The sequence below is a fragment of the Zingiber officinale genome, chromosome 7A (genome assembly GCF_018446385.1).
Source record: "Zingiber officinale cultivar Zhangliang chromosome 7A, Zo_v1.1, whole genome shotgun sequence".
NCBI classification, from domain to species: domain Eukaryota; kingdom Viridiplantae; phylum Streptophyta; class Magnoliopsida; order Zingiberales; family Zingiberaceae; genus Zingiber; species Zingiber officinale.
The window spans coordinates 16,021,157-16,039,299 of record NC_055998.1 but is presented as its reverse complement, the minus strand read 5'-3'; the positions used below and the strand labels follow the sequence as shown (position 1 = coordinate 16,039,299).

Below are 18,143 nucleotides of genomic sequence, written 5' to 3'. Positions count from 1 at the left end.
AAAAATATATAAGTATGAATAAAAAAAATTTTAAAATAAAATTAATTGAAAATAAAAAAATTAAAATTAATTAAAAATATATAAGTATGAATATATAAGTATGAATTAAAAAAATTAAAAATAAAATTAAAACAAAAAAAAACAAAAAAGATAGAGGGTAGAATGGTCAAACAAGAACCCTCATCTCAAATGTGTCGTCACATTCAATTAGAAACCAGATACTTACAGGGAAAAACAAGATCAGAAGGCGCAGAGTTACGATCTCAAATCACTAACCTCCGTCGACAAGTCATCAGGAGCCATCGAGAAGAATGAATGCTACACCAGTATTAGGATGGGTGTATTCCACCAGAATCCAGTAGCTACCGATATACAACAACTAAAAATAAAAAATAGTTGTAAAATCCGATCACACAGGAATTAGATCCAGAAAAAAAATCGATTATAAAGGCCGAATCGTACTTACGGTAGATAGAAGTGCTCTTTGGTAATTCTACTTCTCTTTAGGAAGATCTTCGCAACGATACAGTTCAAGGTTGAGTAGAGTCTCCAAAGGTCACAATCAATCGATCGATCGATGGGAATTACGAGCAAATAAATAGGGGAGTTCCTCAGGAGCTTCTGACACGGAAATTGGAAGCAGCGTTCCCACTCCCCACAAAGACGGGTCGAGTTTATTTAAATATATTTTTTAAAAAATATAAATAATTAAAAATTATCTCAAATTTTAAAAATATTTTTTTTATTTTTAAAAAATATAAATGTAATTTAAATTATAATTTTATTAATTTGAAAAAAATAAAAATATTTTAACAAAATATTTTAAATACAATATATTGATTTATTAATTTTCGGTGTGCCATATTCAAGTTCAGATTCCAACACAGTAATCTGTATTTAAAAAGTATTTCAACATAGTTGCCACAATTTTTATAAATACTCACCATTTAAAAATGTAGAATATTTCTTATGACAAAAAAAATATATTTAAAACATAAACAAATAAATCATGAAAAATATTTTATCTTAATAGGAACCCTACATCCCACCAACATATGAAAAGAGAGCCTCCTTAACCGTAAAAAGTGAGAACCCAACCTGATTATAATGACCTTTTGCATTGGATAAAATTAATCTCAACATTTATTGAAATAAATACCCTAGTCTGTCAAGGAGAAACACATGGTCGTCGTTTGCAAGTCATTTTCATTTTTAGTTGATTTTAATAGAATAATCTATATTTGACTCAAAATATAGATTCAAAATTTTGGCAGCCACAATTGTAATTAATTCGACAATTTGAAAATTACTGGAATTAATGTTAAAGCACAGAAAGATTGCAATATGTTTTCCTAGTAGCATCCCAAATGATATCACAATTCTGAATCTAGAGATACAAGGCTGACAACCAATTTCACATTCATCAGAAGGGAGACATCCACAAGGCACAAGTGTGAGGGAACCATTGATTGAAGGCACCAGGCACTGGCAAGGTCTATCTCTTTGCAACTGTAACTCCGAAGAACTTGGAGAGTCGTACTGGCCCGTCACTCTCCTCACTGTCGCTGCAGCTGCTGCTCGAGTGTTTTGCCCTTGATCTATGCTTCCTTTTCTTCTTTGATCTCTTAGATCTAGATCTCCTTGATTCTTTAACATCATTGCTGTCGTAATCATCATCACTGCTCGATGATTCAGAGGGCGAACCAGAGGAGCTTGACTCAGATGATCTCTTGTGCTATTAAGAATCAAGATTACATTCAAAAGAAAGATAAGGTCGGATGCACTTGTTGATCAGTATGATGAATTTCATGCAAAGTAACATCAAACATGGTGCTGACACATGAGAAGAGAATATTAATCTATGTACAGATTTGGACATAACAAGTGGAAACAAATGTGGTTTACAATTATATAAAGCCTTTGCGAGAATCAAAGACCAGACTACCACATTCTTCTTTTCTTTTTCTTATACTACAAATTCCAGAAAAAGATGACAAAAGAAATAACATAATGAGAAAAGAGAAAAGACTACCAAACAAGTAAAGAGTTGCTATGTTCTGGCAATCAAATTTGCAATGGAAACAAAAGGGCATCACAAGCTGTTACTAGGGTTCTTAACTTGTGTTTAGTTCAATTGGACAGCTACATAAGACATCGATCAATGATGGAAATATAACAATACGAATGATATTATACAGAATGGTGTTATTTCTTTTTCTTACTAGTGAGGATTCAACCCCACTAGTGCAACAAACCACTAGTCACGTAAATCATATAATTCCTGACCCCCAGAGCAATCAAGCATTGAGGCTACCTTCACCAAACATTTAATATTTTAAGTTATTTTCAAGCTTTTGCAACTAATTTATTCAAGTACTTCAAGAATAATTACATGCATAAATATAATAATAGGTTATTTGGTAAAAGGGTAGGAAGAGGTTTCCACTTGAAGCTTCCAATATCTGATTGTATGTGTGATATTTGCATACTATATTTCCAAATATTGCTGGTCTTTACTTGCTTAATCTGAAGCAGAGGCCCTCCCTGACAAGTGGTAGGCCTGGTACAATGAGGAAAACACCCTTTGTACATAACACATGACAGCTTGCTTGAACCCATCTAGTTTCTTGGTGATAAGACTAGTACAAGGAAAGATAGTTTCTCTAGCTACACATCTCGTGATTTACAAATTTGAAGAAAACCTCATCACAGTTTTCCAATTTATATTCCTCAAAAAAAATGTTGAAATTAAATGAAACGATATCATAATATAGTCACTAACAAGTCATGGTCATAAATCCCTACAAAATAGTTTTCACAATTATGCAGCTACTACAACTCCCAGATATTTATCTTTGATGGGCATAAAATGGAGCTTCTTTTCTCTATGACAATAATAAGAACAATAAATACTTGGAGTGTGTTGCCTACAAATCCTTATAAGTTTGTGAATATTACATTCACTTTCAAAAGTTTTCACAAGAAAAGAAATAGTATCCTTGGGGACTATACCGTGTAAGCAAACTCTCAACAAATACATTACAAAATTCGAGGAAAAATTATGTAATAAGCAAAGTTACACTAGCATTTGAAAAGTGGCTTAGGTTGAGAATTCTGAATACCTTTCTCTTCTTGCTACTTCGTTTCTTTGACTCTTTACTCTTCCGGTCTGCATAAAGGCAACAAGGTAGTAGAGTTTAAAACCAAATCAAAGGCAGTTTGAGCAAAAAGCATAAGGTCTAAGATACTGGATTAATGAGAGATAAATGCAAGGATGACTTCTGTGTACCTTTTTTGTGATGTGATTTACTGGCAGAGTGGTTTCTTCCAAGGGCCAGCTTCCTAGCCCTTTCAGCATCTAACTGAGCTCTGTATTCTCTCATCATTCTATCCTTGTCAGCCTCAAGCTCATCTCTTTTGAGCTCATCCTCCTAAACCAAGAGCAATATATGTTGTACTTACAAGATGAATAATCGAGCAGATATTAATATTGTTGAGATGAAATGCTTAAAACACATACTACAACAAGATATCCTAGAGGCTTCATGACACAGGCAAGAGAAGCATTCTCGAAAGCAATAGCATATCAATCAAACATAAGGATGCAATACCTTTATCACCATGATTGGCTTTATTTTGCTTTAGGTACATCTATGCCAATGTACGAGCAAGGAATTGCTTCAGCTATAGTTAGTTAAAAATTTGAAATGCATGGCTAACAACCTTTGTGCATTTTCTATTTTCTATATAATTTTTAATAATTTTTCCAAAAAAAATCATTAAGTAAGATACAAAGGATACAACATATTTCTAACAATCTGCAAACATCTAAGGACTCTTCTTATCCTATTCCTGTACTAAAATATAAATTATAAGTTTTAGTTCCATGGCCCTTGGTTCACAATAGAAATCTTCTCTTTCAAGGGAAAATGGCATTGAGAACATCCCCTAACCTACTGCAGATTACATCTTCACTTGTGTTATTTTTCAGCCAATCACGTGGGATACTCTTAATCAATTCAATTTATGAAGTTCAGGCAAGATCAATATTTTACCTGTTACAGTTACTAAAAGCACTATCAAAAAATCACAATACCAAATACTAAATCAATAGAATCATCTACAGACAAGAAAAATAACCCTAACAATAATAAGAACTAAAGCACTTTATGAATGGTTAAAAAAACAAAATGATAGGACCTTTGGAGTATCTTAGTGGTTCATTATACAAAAAATTCCATGCGAGAATCAGAAAGATCAATGAGCAATTAGATCAAAATTTAGCCATTGTAGATTTCCTACAAATACCTGAATATAAGTGCCTTCAAATTACTAAATTTAGATCATAGCTCCTCAGGGGGCAATCTCCAGTACAATAATTCATCCGTCATAATAAAATGAATTAACATGGGAAAAAATTATTGAAGTTTGTGAAACCCAAACAAAAGAAACATTTTAGATAATATATGATTATATGCCCCTCAAATGAATTTTATAAATGTTTTTAACCCTCAAGTAAGATTGAATTGTTAAATCATAAGAGAATTGGTAGACACTCAAGCTGAGCCACAACCTTCAGCCCGGATCGAACCTCATCCCATGGCCTAGCCTGAACCATCAAAAACAGTATAAATGCAACTTTATGGATTTCCAAGGAGTCAATCCAATAGGACTCTTCCCTCAAAACCTCTGCTGCTAAGGACAAGGAAGAATTCTTCAAGTTCACTGACTCCACGGACAAAAGGAAAGCTCCACTGCCAAGTATCAAGTTGTGTGGAATTCTTCTCAGGATCATCAGCAGCAGCTTGTTTGGAGCTGACTGATCGGGATCAGCCCCAGAGGAGCTCTTTCAATTGGAGGAGAATGAAAAGTTGAAACATCATAATAAGAGGCCAGGAGAGAGGAAGATGTCAAGATGGAGATCAAGAGGTAAGGATGAACGGCTAAGGACCTAAGAGCCTCCCAGACAAACCACAAGGAAATAACCATGATTTCAAGGGCTAATACTAGGAAGTCTTTTAATTGTCAGGGAACAAGCCAATTATGCCCTGAAGTCCATGGATGACCTAAAGTGGACTAAAAATTGTCAATGTTGACCATGCCGTGGACAAGTATAAGAGCTTCAGCTTCCCAAGGATGGTACTCCTTAAGTGCAGAAAGTCCACATTTAATCTTGGCAAAAACCTCCAGCACCAGCAAGCTGTCTGGCAAGACCAAGAATTGAAATTTAACATCATAAGGATCCTGGAGCAATAAACTTCCAAAGGGAGAAGTTGTTAAATGATTCCATTGGCCTATCAAATCATCTCAAGGAGTTGATGGTCTAGTAAAAAGCACGAAAAACCAGGACAAAACATGTTAGCACTGTAGAAGGCCTGAATGGCCCTCAACAATTCTCTCGTGATTTTCATTTGAGAACTATGTACACACTTCACATTAAAAATGAAAATTTTACCTTTATGGCATATCTGAATGTCTTGAGCATTATGTTGTCTTATTAGTTATGGTATACATATAGTTTTGAATTTCTTTTTTCTTTGTCAATAATACTTGGTAATTGAGAACTACTTCATATATTTTGGAGTGTCTTATAATTGAGAACTACTTCAAGAACACTGGATCAAATTACAAAAATAGTTGCGTGGATTTGCTCAAAAGGATTTGAGATGGATTTTCAATGGAATGCATATCGTACTGTGTAACAAAATTATCTTGGCATCCACTTATAGGCATTTTTGATGTGAATAAGTTGACAGCGAAATAGATTAGTTTGATATTTAAAACTAAAACTATTTGCTAAAGATGAAAGGTTGGTAGATTCATTAAATCATCAAAAGTATGGATTGTATTTAGCAATTATGGTCTAAAGTCACATAGATCAACTATGCGTTACATACACTGAAATCAACAATCAAGTGTTGGCGTGTAGTGGACAAAAGAGCCTGTAAAATTAACAAAATATTTCGGAACATGCTATCTAAGATTAATAAAAAACATGGCGTATAGAAAGAAACATAACATTAAGATAGATTCAAAATTTTAGGTTTGCTTTAATTGCTCAAATTGCAGTAACGAAGTCAAAAAATGCCTTACCTTCTGTTTTTTCTTGAATTCTTCCCATGTTACGGTGTGGGATGTTTTTAAGCTGGCCAAACGAGCAGCATGCCACTCTGGTGAATGAAATGAACCATCCGTCTGTGATGGTCCTCATTAGTAATAATCCTTTTGATTGAAATACATGACAAAACTCATGTTATTTTGAAGAACATCACAAACTATTATATGAAAGAAGATAAAACAATAAATAACCACATTACTAGAAAGAATTAAGAGATATTGCCAATCAATTCAGTTGTTTAACAAAGCTATAATCAAGAAAGTGGCTAGTAGTTCATCAATATATGTACAATTTTCTTTGCCCAGGAAAACCTAGTATTTCACCAGCGGAAAAAAAAGTACAGAAGCATAAAATAATTTTAAAAAAGAGTAAATAATTTCATGGGACAAAACAGAAAAAATGGTTTGAAAAAGTAAAAAGCCAAGACGCCAGTCCTAAGATCTACGAGAGAAGAGAGTTTAATATGTTAACTCACTTCAATTTAGGGGTATGGTTATATCAGTAAACTAACCAGCAAATTAAAAATCAGAAAAAGTAATTATAGACCCTCTGTTTAACTAGTGTTGTGTCAAAATACATTCGAACTTGTGAAACATGTACAATTTACTCAGTAGCAATGAAGGGAAAATCATTAACTAAGTCCATATGTAAAAAAGAACACACTGCTATGATGTAGGTAAAGTATCAAGGATAGAGCTTGCCTAAACTTGGGCTAGGTGGCATCATAGTTGTCAAAGGCGAGCACTTCGCTCACTTAAGCACAAATCAACGTGAGACACAAGTCCTATGCTTCAGAGACCTCGGAAGCGCATGAGGTCTCTGAAGCACACACTTCATTGCGCTTTGCTTTAAAGTGCAAGGCGTTGCGCTTCAAAGAAGTCAACTCTCTCTCTTTTTTTTTTTTTTTTAAGTTTGCCGGAGTGAATAAGTGTGATTTTCACTTACCCCTATTATTAAATTTTTTTAAAAAAAAGTGAAGGGCTTAAGCCCTTTGGCCCTCTCCCTCCCGTCCGCCTCCCGCCTACCTGGCTGTCACAACCCATCCGCCTTGCCACATCTTCTGTCGTTTTCCTTGTTGGTGCAATATCTCTAGGTCAAGGCTAAGCTTGAGTTGGCTCAATCTTGAATCTTGATGTTTGGATTTCGATGTTTGACAATACATGGAGATTGCAGGTGCAATCGTTCGGTTGGATAGATTGTTGGTGCAATTCCCCTCTGATCAAGGTTGACCAGTTAAATATGAAGAAGAGTTAAGTAGGTCAAAGGTTTGACCGGATACTTGACTGGGAAAGTTACTAATTGGAGGTTAGGCAAGGGAAAGTCCTAGTGAGTGAAGCCAGGCAGTTGGGAAATCCTGGTGAGTGAAGCCAAGTGAAAGACCTAGTGAGTGAAACTAGGCAGGTAAAGTCCCGGTGAGTGAAGCCGGGCAATTGGGAAATCCTGGTGAGTGAAGCAAGGTGAAAGACCTAGTGAGTGAAGCTAGGCAGGTAAAGTCCCGGTGAGTGAAGCCGGATAGTGGGAAAATCCTAATGAGTAAAACCAGGTAAAAAATTCTAGTGAGTGAAGCTAGGTGAAAAACCCTAGTGAGTAAAGGTAGGTGAAAGTCCTGGTGAGTGAAGCCAGGCAGATGGAAAACCCTAGTGAGTGAAGCTAGGCAGAAAGAAAGACCTGGTGAGTAAAACTAGACGCATGGAGATTCAAGTGGGTCAAGGTTGACCGGCCACCTGGTGTTGGGAAGCCCAAATAGGTCAAAGGATTGACCTATTTGGCACAAGAAAATTCAGATGGGTCAAGGTTGAATGGACATCTGGTGAAATTCCAAGTAAGTCATGAAGGACTGGACACTTGGCACGAGACGGTAAGTCCAAGTGGGTCAAGGTTGACTGGACACTTGGCACGAGAAGAAAAGTCCAAGTGGATCAAAGGATTGACCGGACACGCGAAGAGGTCCCGACAAGTCAAGGTTGACCGGATGTTAGGCATGAGAAGTTCCAACATGTCACGGTTGATCGGATGTTGGAATTGAGGACCCTAAACTTGAGTTAAGCAAGTCAAAGGGAAGTCAATCGATCAACCGATCAATTGAAGGTGTGCTGCAAAGAAGGTTGGTCCAATCGATTGACCGATCGATTGGGAAATGAAATCGCGAGCACAGAATGTTCCCCAATCGATCAGCCGATCGATTGGGCTCCCCAATCGATTAAGGCAAGTTTTCTCGCGCAGACGCAGGAGCATAGAAGAAGGCTGAATCAATCAACCGATTGATTCATCCTCCCCGATCGATTGGGATGTGATCGTTGCGCAGGTAGAGAGCGATGGACGGCTGGGATAGCGCGGATCTGACGTGGCAATCAATTGAGAGCATGCCCAATTAATTGGGAGCCCTAAAAGCGCGAAGTATATAGCTGTTGGCGAGCTTCTTCTCCGGATCTCTTCCCCCGATTCACAGACGTTCTTCCTCGACACTCATCGCCAGTTCTTAGAAGCTCTTGGAGACAAGTGCATGTGCACTTCCAAGGTTCAAGAGACATCAACAAGCAACAAGTGAGCAAAAAGAAAGTTTTTATTTGTATTCGTGTATTTTTCTTCTTGTGTGTGTTGTATTTGTTGTGAGTGTTGTACGAGGTTTCTCCATCTCCGGTAGTTACCGAGAAGGAGGGTTTTTCATAGTGAAGAGCATGTCGTGTGGATCCTTGGATTAGTCACCTCTTCTTGAGGTGGATACTAAGTAACTCCTAGCGTTAACGTTACAAGTGTGCTTTGTGTATATTTCCGCTGCATGTCGTCATCAAGAAGCAAGCAATCGAAGCGCGACGAGCTATTCACCCTCCCTCTAGCTACAAATCAACCCTAACATTCCTCTCCTATTTGCTTCCTCAATATTGATAAAATTCTTATTTTCTATTAATTTTTTTTACTATTTTGTATTTTTTTTATTAATTGATTATTATTGATTTCAATTTTGATTATTATTGATTTAAGTTATCTTAATCCATGTTAATTTATTTTCTGTTTTGTATTTTTTTTGATTGATTTCATTTATCTTAACTATGTCAAATACAACCATCCCATCACTCAAAATGATATTGTTTGGAATTATACAAAATGTTCAGATCCTAAAAATCCAAATATTGTCAGTTGTATTTTTTTGGTAAAATAACAAATGGCAGGATTTATCGTCATAAGCGGCATTTAGTTGGAAGTAATAGAAATGTGAAAACTGGTCCAAAATGTCCCGAGCATATTTAAGAAGAAATTAAAGAGTTCATACAAACAAAAAGAGTAATTTGAAGAATTAAATGGATGATATTCCTCATTCTGATGATATTATTGATTTGGAAGATTCGGAATAATATAAAGATGATCTCCAAACTAAAGTAAAAGGGAAATGACCAATATCTTAGACATCCATCCTACAGTCTAAGGTAAAAAGTGTAAAAAAAACTAAACCTATTAATCTTTATTTTATGAAAGATGTTATGAAATTATCAAACAAATACATACAAAAAATAAAGGACAAAAATAAAAATAAGTTGCAAGATATTGCAGTTGAGAAATTTTTTACATGGATGTATGATGTTAGAATTCCTTTCAATGTCATTAAATATGATTCTTGTATTGAAGCTATTGGGCAATTTGGGTCGGGGATGAAACCTCCATCATATCATGAAGTGAGGGTTAAGTATTTGAATGAGTTGGCAAATATAAACTCGCTTCTCAAATCCTACGAAGAAGATTATGCTAAGTTTGAGTGCACAATTATAGCAAATGAGTAAACGGATAATAAGGGTAGGGCTTTTATAAATTTTTTGGTAAGTAGTCCTAAAGGAAGCGTATTTGTTATTCTCACACAACTGACAAGATGTTTAAGTTACATTCTAAATTTGTATATCGCATTGGAGAAACGAATGTGGCTCAGGTTGAAACAGATAATGCAAGCCACAATGTCAATGCAGGTAATATTTTAAATTTATGTTACTTTCAATTAAAAATTAGATCATATTTCTAACTTTTTGACTAAATTTACTTTGTTTTTTCATATCATCTTTTGGAAAACCAATTTCCATACTTGTATTGGACTCCCTATGCAATTCATTATTTAGATTTATTGCTCAAGGGTATTCAAAATTCCTCATCTCAAAAAATTACATGAACGAACATTGATGGGTTATATTTACAACAAAGCACATGTATTGAGCATAATGAGGGAGTTTAGTAACATAGAGACATTATAAGAACTGCAAAGTCAATTTTCGTAACCACTTTTTTTTTACTTTAAAGTGATTTCGACGTACAATAAGCAAATCTAAGAAAGTTGTTTATATATAAAATGTAGACAAAGAGTCAATTTTCTAAAAAGGCGACTGGAAAGCAGATAATAGAAGTGATATTGATGCCTTCTTTTTGAAAAATATGATTTTTGTATTAAAAGTTGGACACCCATTAGTGAAAGAATTGTGGCCAATAAACAGTAAAAAAAGATCTCCTATGGATTATATTCATGAGCCACTGGACAGAGCCAAAGAAGTTATCGCTACGTCATTTAACAATAATGAAGAGAAATATAGTAGTGCTTTTGAATTCATTGACAAAGGATAGAACGTTCAACTTTATCGACCTTCGCACATAGCCGGATATTTTTTGAATCAATAGTTTTTTTTACTTAAACCCTAACATAGAAAATGATATAGAAGTAATGGAGGGCTTGTACAAGTGCATATCTAGATTGGTGAGAGGTGAGGATTTACAAGATAAGAACACAAATCAATTGGAAAATACAATAAAGAAAGATTTTTTAGTCTTCCAATGGCTATCAGACTAGTTCAAAATCACTAGGTAAATCTGTAAAAAAATATATTGTGCAATATTAATATTAGATGGTAATAAAGTTAATCTTACATGTTTTTGTGTTTCAAGTTGATTAACTGTCTTCTTCATTTTAAGCTGGAGTTTTTTAATATATATAAAAATTTATATTATGGACTTAACCGCTTACTTTTAAATTTTTTGGCAGATACATTCTAAGAAAAGAAATAGGTTGTCTCAACAACGATTGAATGATTTGGTATATATCAAGTACAATTGAGCTATGAGACGAAGATATGACATACGAGATAAGATCAATCCTATTGCTTTGTCAGACATAGATGATAGTAATGAATAATTGTTCGAAAAATTAGATGGGATAAAGACGATGATAATGATTTTGTCTATAAAGGTGAAGATTTGCGTTGGAGTGATGTAGCACAAGGTCTGGGTTGGTGAAAGTGCGTATGACTTTTGATCTCAAAATGTATCTACTTCAAAAGGAGCATTATCATCTACTTTAGCAAAAAAAAACAATCTTCAGCTTGAACTAGTTTTGTTGATGAAGAAGAGATCAACCTTGATGATAAAATTGAAAAAGAAGATACTGATAGATACAAATCAAGCAATGGAGCTGATAACCTAGATTTGGACAATGAAAATGATGATTATTTTGACATTTGATAATCTATCACAGTTTCAAAGACTTTTGATTTAGTTTTAGTCTTTTGAAAATATTGCATTTATTGTGCTTTTTCCATAAAGCATGTGATTCGCTTTGCGCTTTAATCCACAAGACCCTTAAGCGTTTTTTTGCACCTTGCACTTTGACAACTATGGGTGACATCTAGCTAGTGGAGCTTGGCAGAGACCTAAAGTGGAGTGGAGTTGGGCACGACCCTATGGTTGGGCTAGATCCAATCTAAATGCTAGGCATAAAGTAAGCACATAGCCTAGTTTATTTTTTCCATAAATTACCAAAAGTACCATGCTTTTAATTTTTAGAATATATATAATAAGGGTATTTTGCTCTTTTTTATCCTAATCATAGTTGTCAAAAGCGCGAAGCGCAAAAAAACATGTCTTGGGGCTTAAAGTGCAAAGTGAAGCACAAAGCGAAGCGCATGCTTTACGGAAAAAACGCAATAAACACAATATTTTCAAAAGACTAAAAGTAAATCAAAAGTCTTTGAAACTGTGATAGATTATCAAATGTCAAAATAATCATCTTCATTGTCCAAATCTACATTATCAACTCCATCATTTGATTTGTATCCATCAGTGTCTTCTTTTTCAGTTTCATCATCAAGGTTGATCTCTTCTTCATCTACAAAACTAGTTCAAGCTGAAGATTGCTTAAAGTCATACGCACTTTCACTAACACAGACCTTGTGCTACATCACTCCAACGCAAATCTTCACCTTCATAGACAAAATCATTATCATCGTCTTTATCGCTGTCATCTAAATTTTCGAACAATTATTCATTACTATCATCTATGTCTGACAAAGCAATAGGATTGATTTTATCTCGCATGTCATATCTTTGTCTCATAGCTCAATTGTACTTGATATATACCAAATCATTCAATCGTTGTTCAGACAACCTATTTCTTTTCTTAGAATGTATCTGCCAAAAAATTTAAAAGTAAGAAGTTAAGTCCATAATATAAATTTTAATATGTATTAAAAAACTCTAGCTTATATGTTCAAAAACACTCCAATTACATTCACAGCTTGAAGAAGAGCATGTGGTTCAAAATCTTCATTGCAAATGTTTTTAATTCAAGTGTTGATGCACCATAAGACCACTAATCAGCTTGAAATAAAAAAAACATATAAGATTAACTTTATTACCATCTAATATTGAATAATATATTTTTTACGAATTTAAGATTTTGAAGTTCTTTGTCTGATAGCCATTAGAAAATCAAAAAGTTTTATTTTCTTGTATTTTTTCAATTGATTCATGATCTTGTCTTATAAATCCTCACCTCTCACCAATCTAGATATACACTTGTGCAAACCCTCCATCATTTCTGCATCATTTTCTATGTTAAGGTTTGAGTAAAAAAACTATGAATTCAAGAAATATCCGACTGCGTGCAAAGGCCGATAGAATTAAACGTTCCATCCTTTGTCAATGAATTCAAAAACACTACTATATTTCTCTTTATTATTGTTAACTGACGTAGCGGTAACTTCGTTGGCTCAATTCATTGACTCATGAATATAACTCATAGGAGACTTTTGTTCACTATCCACCAGCCGTAATTCTTTTACCAATGGGCCGCCAACTTTGAATGCAAAAATCATATTTTTCCAAAAAGAAAACATCAATATCACTTCTACTACACGCTTTCCAACCGCCTCTTTAGAAAATAGACTATATGCCCACTTTTTAGATGTAAACATCTTTCTCAGATTTGCTTGTTGTACTTGAAACCGCTTGAAAGTCAAAAAAAGTGGTTGCGAAACGTGTCTTTATGATTCTCACCATGTCTTTCTGTCTAGTAAATTCCCTCATCAAGCTCCATACTTCTGGTCTATTGTAAATATAATCATTCACCATTAACTCTCATTCATGTAATTTTCTAAGATGAGGAATTTTGAATATATCCTCGAGTAAAAAATCTAAACAATGAGCTGCACAAGAATTAGTGTAAGTGTGGAAATCAATTTTTCAAAAGATGACTTTAAAAAACAAAGTAAATTTGGTAAAAAAATTAGAAATATGATCCAATTCTTAATTGAAAGTAACATAACTTTAAAATATTACCTACACTCACATTGCAGCTTGTATTATCTGAACCACATTCTTTTCTCCAATATGATACACAAATTTAGAAAGTAACTCAAAGTGAGAATAGCCTGAAGCATCAACTGATTCAACAAATATGATTCCTTTAGGACCATTTACCAAAAAATTTACAAGAGTACTATCCTTTTTATCCGTCCACCCATCTGTCATAATTGTGCACCTAAACTTAGCATGATTTTCTACGTGGAATTTGAGAAGCGAGTTCGTATTTGTCAACTCCTTCAAATACTTAACCCCCACTTCATGATATGATGGAGATTTCATCCCCGATCCAAATTGCCCAATAACTTCAATACAAAGCTCAAAAGAATCACATTTAAGGACATTGAAAGGAATTCCGACATCATACATCCATGTAGCAGATTTCTCAACCGCAATATCTTTTAACTTCTTTTTATTTTCATCAAATTATCCTTCATTTTTTGCACGTCTTTGTTTGACAATTTCATCAACATCTTTCATAAAATAAACATTAATAGGTCTAGTTTTTTTACACTTCTTACCTTGGACCATAGAATGAATGTTTGGACAGAATATTAGTTGTTTCCCTTTCACTTTAGTTTGAAAATCATCTTCATATTCTTCCAAATCTTCCAAATCAACAATATCATTAGAATGAGGAATATCATCCATTTGATTCTTCAAATCTCTTTTTTCCACATGAACTCACTAATTTTTTCTTTAACATGCTTGGCATATTTCAGACAAACATTCACATTTCTATTTTCCCCAATTAAATGTAGCATGTGTCGATAAATCCCGCCATTTGTTATTTTACCCCCAAAAAATACAACTGGCAATAGTTGAATTTTTAGGATACGAACATGTTGTATAATTCCAAGCAATATCCTAGAATTGTTGTATTTGACATGGTTGAAACAATTGAAATCAATAATAATCAATTAATAAATAACAAAATACAAAAAAGTAAAAATAATAATAGAAAATAAATTCAATAGATTAAGACAACTCAAATCAATAATAATCACATAAATCAATCAATAAATATAAAAGAAATACAAAACAGTAACAGATAATAAGATTCTTACCAATATTGAGGAAGCAAATAGTAGAGGAAAACGACAAAAGATGCGGTGGCGGCCAGGAGGATGGGCAGCGGGGCCAAGCAGACAAAAGGTGGTGAGAAGAGGTTGGGAGGTAGAAGGCCAGAGGTTCACCTTGGCGTCGCCAACCAAGCAACCGAGAGGCAGAGGGCTAGAGGCAAGAGAAGATGGGTTTAGGGCTTTAAGCCTTTCACCTTGGTGGCAGCCAAGTAGACGGGGGGTGGCGAAAGGCGGACGGGAGGCAGAGGTAAGAGGTGAGAGAAGATGGGTTTAGGGCTTTAAGCCTTTTACCTTGGCCATGGCGGCAACGGGAGGCAGCGAGAGGTGGACGGGAGGCAGAGGTAAGACTCGAGAGAATATCGATCGGGTTTAGGGCTTTTAAGCCTTTCACCTTTTTTTTTAAATTCAATAACTCTACCAAACTTTAAAAAAATGACTTCTCTAAAGCGCAAAAGTGCACGCCTCGCGCTTTAACGCGAAGTGTGATGAAGCACGCACTTTAGAGACTTCATGCACTCCCAGCGTAGGCCTTGCGCCTCACATCGCTTTGTGCTTAAGCAAGCAAAGCACTCGCTTTTGACAAGTATGATCCTAATGATTAAAAAACATTTAAAAATTGGAAATTTTAAAAGAATCCTACAATCTTATATAAATACCATCTCCCTCGCCATTCGACCATCAAATCATCATCTCTTCCTCATTATCTCATATTCCTAGCATATCTTCCTCATTTTCAGTCTCTATCCTCAGCTATCTCACAAATTCATAATTTCTTATTACAATATTTTGCTATTCAGTTTGGAAAGTTAGACTCACCATCACCGATAAGGACATTGACATATAGTGTGTGACATGAGGCCCATGAATGATTGTGGTGGTTATAACGTGGCTTGATATTGTGATCCTCAAATATCAACCACCATAAATACGCCTCTTAAAATTTCCCCAATTCTAACCAATCTGGCATTGGGCCCGTGGTGGTAGTGGGTGGTGGGGATAGCTTCCCACATCTTTCTGGTTCTGAGTCTGACTCCCATTGCCAACCTAATTTTAAGACTAAAAAAAGACTAATTGCAACATCAAGAGAGCCGTACAATCTCATTGATATTCCCCTTAGATCAAACTTTTGCCGAAGTAAGAATGCTAAACACAATTAAAATAACTCAGTGATTGTCTAGATCAACTAATAAGGTACATAAAGCAAGATTGAACTTCCTAGAAGGAATGGAAGCTTAAGCTGCACAAATTCAAGGGAATAAAAGGGGAAAAAAATACATGTAACAAGAAATTCAGAAAGTTCTTATAAAATATATGTATATATATAAGCAAACCCCATCACAAACCTAAAGATAACAATTTCATAGCAAAGTCATTTTTGAACAGCAGATAAAACATGAAATCAGAAGCAATGGTATGAAAGGGTACAAACCATTCCGTCCTCGACCTCCTCCGGCCCAGCAGAGGACGAACCTAGCCTCGACCTCTGCATCGCCTTGTAAGCCTGATTCTTACCCATTTTGGAACTCTAAACACCCCTGGATCGAGAGGAAATCCAGAAAAACGGCTCGAACAGACGGTGAGGACTTGAAGAAGATAGACTTCCCGTTTGGAAATTCCGGATTCCTTTGGGCAGATCTCCAAAACAAACCCTTGGTAACCCCAAGGAAGAGACGGGCGTAAAAGGTCTCTGGAGACCACGAAACGATCGAGCGAAGCACCAAATCGAGAATCAAAAGATTGAGCCCGGCGGAGATAAAAATAAATAAATATTAAATAAATAATTGGCATTGTCAAGAGCCAATCATATCAAGACAGGAAACAGGAAACAACATTCTCTCCGAAACCGCTTCGACCATCGGCTCATCGCGATGTTCTTTGCGTCGTTAAAGATTTGCAGTGTGGTCACAGCGAGTGTTGTGCGTCTGCATAAATACAGGAGATCCCTTATACACAATCGACGGCTGATAACAAAGGATAGGGGGGAAGGCGAACTGGGGTAAATTGAGGGACGGTCGAGATGGTACTGAATACTGATATCCATAGGCGAAAAAAATTGGAAAAAATTTCGACATTTACGTTCCCCCCCCCCCCCATTTTTAGAGTTCACACTTTACATGGAGCCCTTCATTTGATAATTGATTATATATATATATATATATATTAGCCTAGACGACACGTGGGTGCATTACTTCTGTAGAGTTGGATCAATCATCTTCAGAAATAATATGTTCAAAGAACTAGATACCGAATTATCGATATATATATATATATATATATATATATATATATATATATATATATATATATATATATATATATATATATATATATATATCACAAGCCAGGTGCCCCTCCCTCTATAGTCGTATCACAAGCCTCCCTCTCAAATCTAGTCGAAGAAGGCTGCCAATTCGACTGACTGGACAAGTGGCGTTTCTAGTGTCTTACGCAACCGATCGAACCCTACATGTGCTCCCCAGTTTTTGATCGGCACAAGCATAATCACCAATCGGCTGTGTTTCATTGATCCAGGTTCGTAGTTGTCGCTCGAATCATGCCTCTCCCAGTAAATGATTCATCGATTGTTTGGAAATGTGCAAAATCCATTATCTCCGCCCAGTCATGACGTTGAGCAACAACACTTGGTGAATATTCTCTTTTCCTAGCGCCTCCTCGGCTGAACGTCCTAACGTCATCTAGATTTCTTGAAGACCATGCAAATCTTCGATCATTATGGCCGAGCACGCGGCCATATCTTTTAATTAAGCCTCATTAATAACCTCCCGGTGATTGAGCGTCACATGTCCTCCTTTCTGCCGCCACACGTTTGACGTGATAGACGGATATCCACTGGGGACGCGACAGACGCCTTTTCGAATTCAACGGCCGGAGCTTCTCCTAGTTTTTCACAACCCTAGATCGGATGGCTCAGGATGATCGGCCGCGAAGCTTTATAAACCCCTCGTCCGTCGTCGTCTTCTTCTTCCCTCACGCCTTCATCTTCGAGCTCTCTCCATGATGCCTTGTTGCTTCTTCTTCTTCGGCGATCTTTCCTGTAAGCCCCTTCATTTTTTCAGTTTAATCCGTTCGTTGTTCTTCCCCAACCTTTTTTTCAATGGTCAGCACCTCGCAGCCTCCTGTCCCTATCTTTGGGTTCTGATATACTTCCACTGAGTCCAGGTTCGATGGAGACGATATTGAAAGCTTGAAATCCATCTATGAGTTCTCATATGACCATGAAATTATCATTCCTTTCGCATACGATCGCCCGCATGCACCTCCACCGAGGTTTTTTGTATTTCTTTAAGGACCAGTTTATCACCGGTCTGCAATTC

General features: G+C 35.8%; 1 protein-coding gene across 1 annotated transcript; it reads right to left on the bottom strand.

Annotated features, from left to right (window-relative positions):
• Window positions 1–1,278: 1,278 nt before the first annotated feature.
• On the bottom strand, window positions 1,279–16,557 carry LOC122001045 (corepressor interacting with RBPJ 1-like). Its single transcript, XM_042555604.1, has 5 exons — window positions 16,238–16,557; window positions 6,094–6,195; window positions 3,290–3,431; window positions 3,123–3,169; window positions 1,279–1,735 (listed from the first exon to the last, which is right to left on the bottom strand). The coding sequence occupies exons 1-5, from the start codon at window positions 16,322–16,324 to the stop codon at window positions 1,496–1,498; spliced, it is 618 nt and encodes a 205-aa protein (XP_042411538.1). The 5' UTR covers window positions 16,325–16,557; the 3' UTR covers window positions 1,279–1,495.
• Window positions 16,558–18,143: the final 1,586 nt, after the last annotated feature.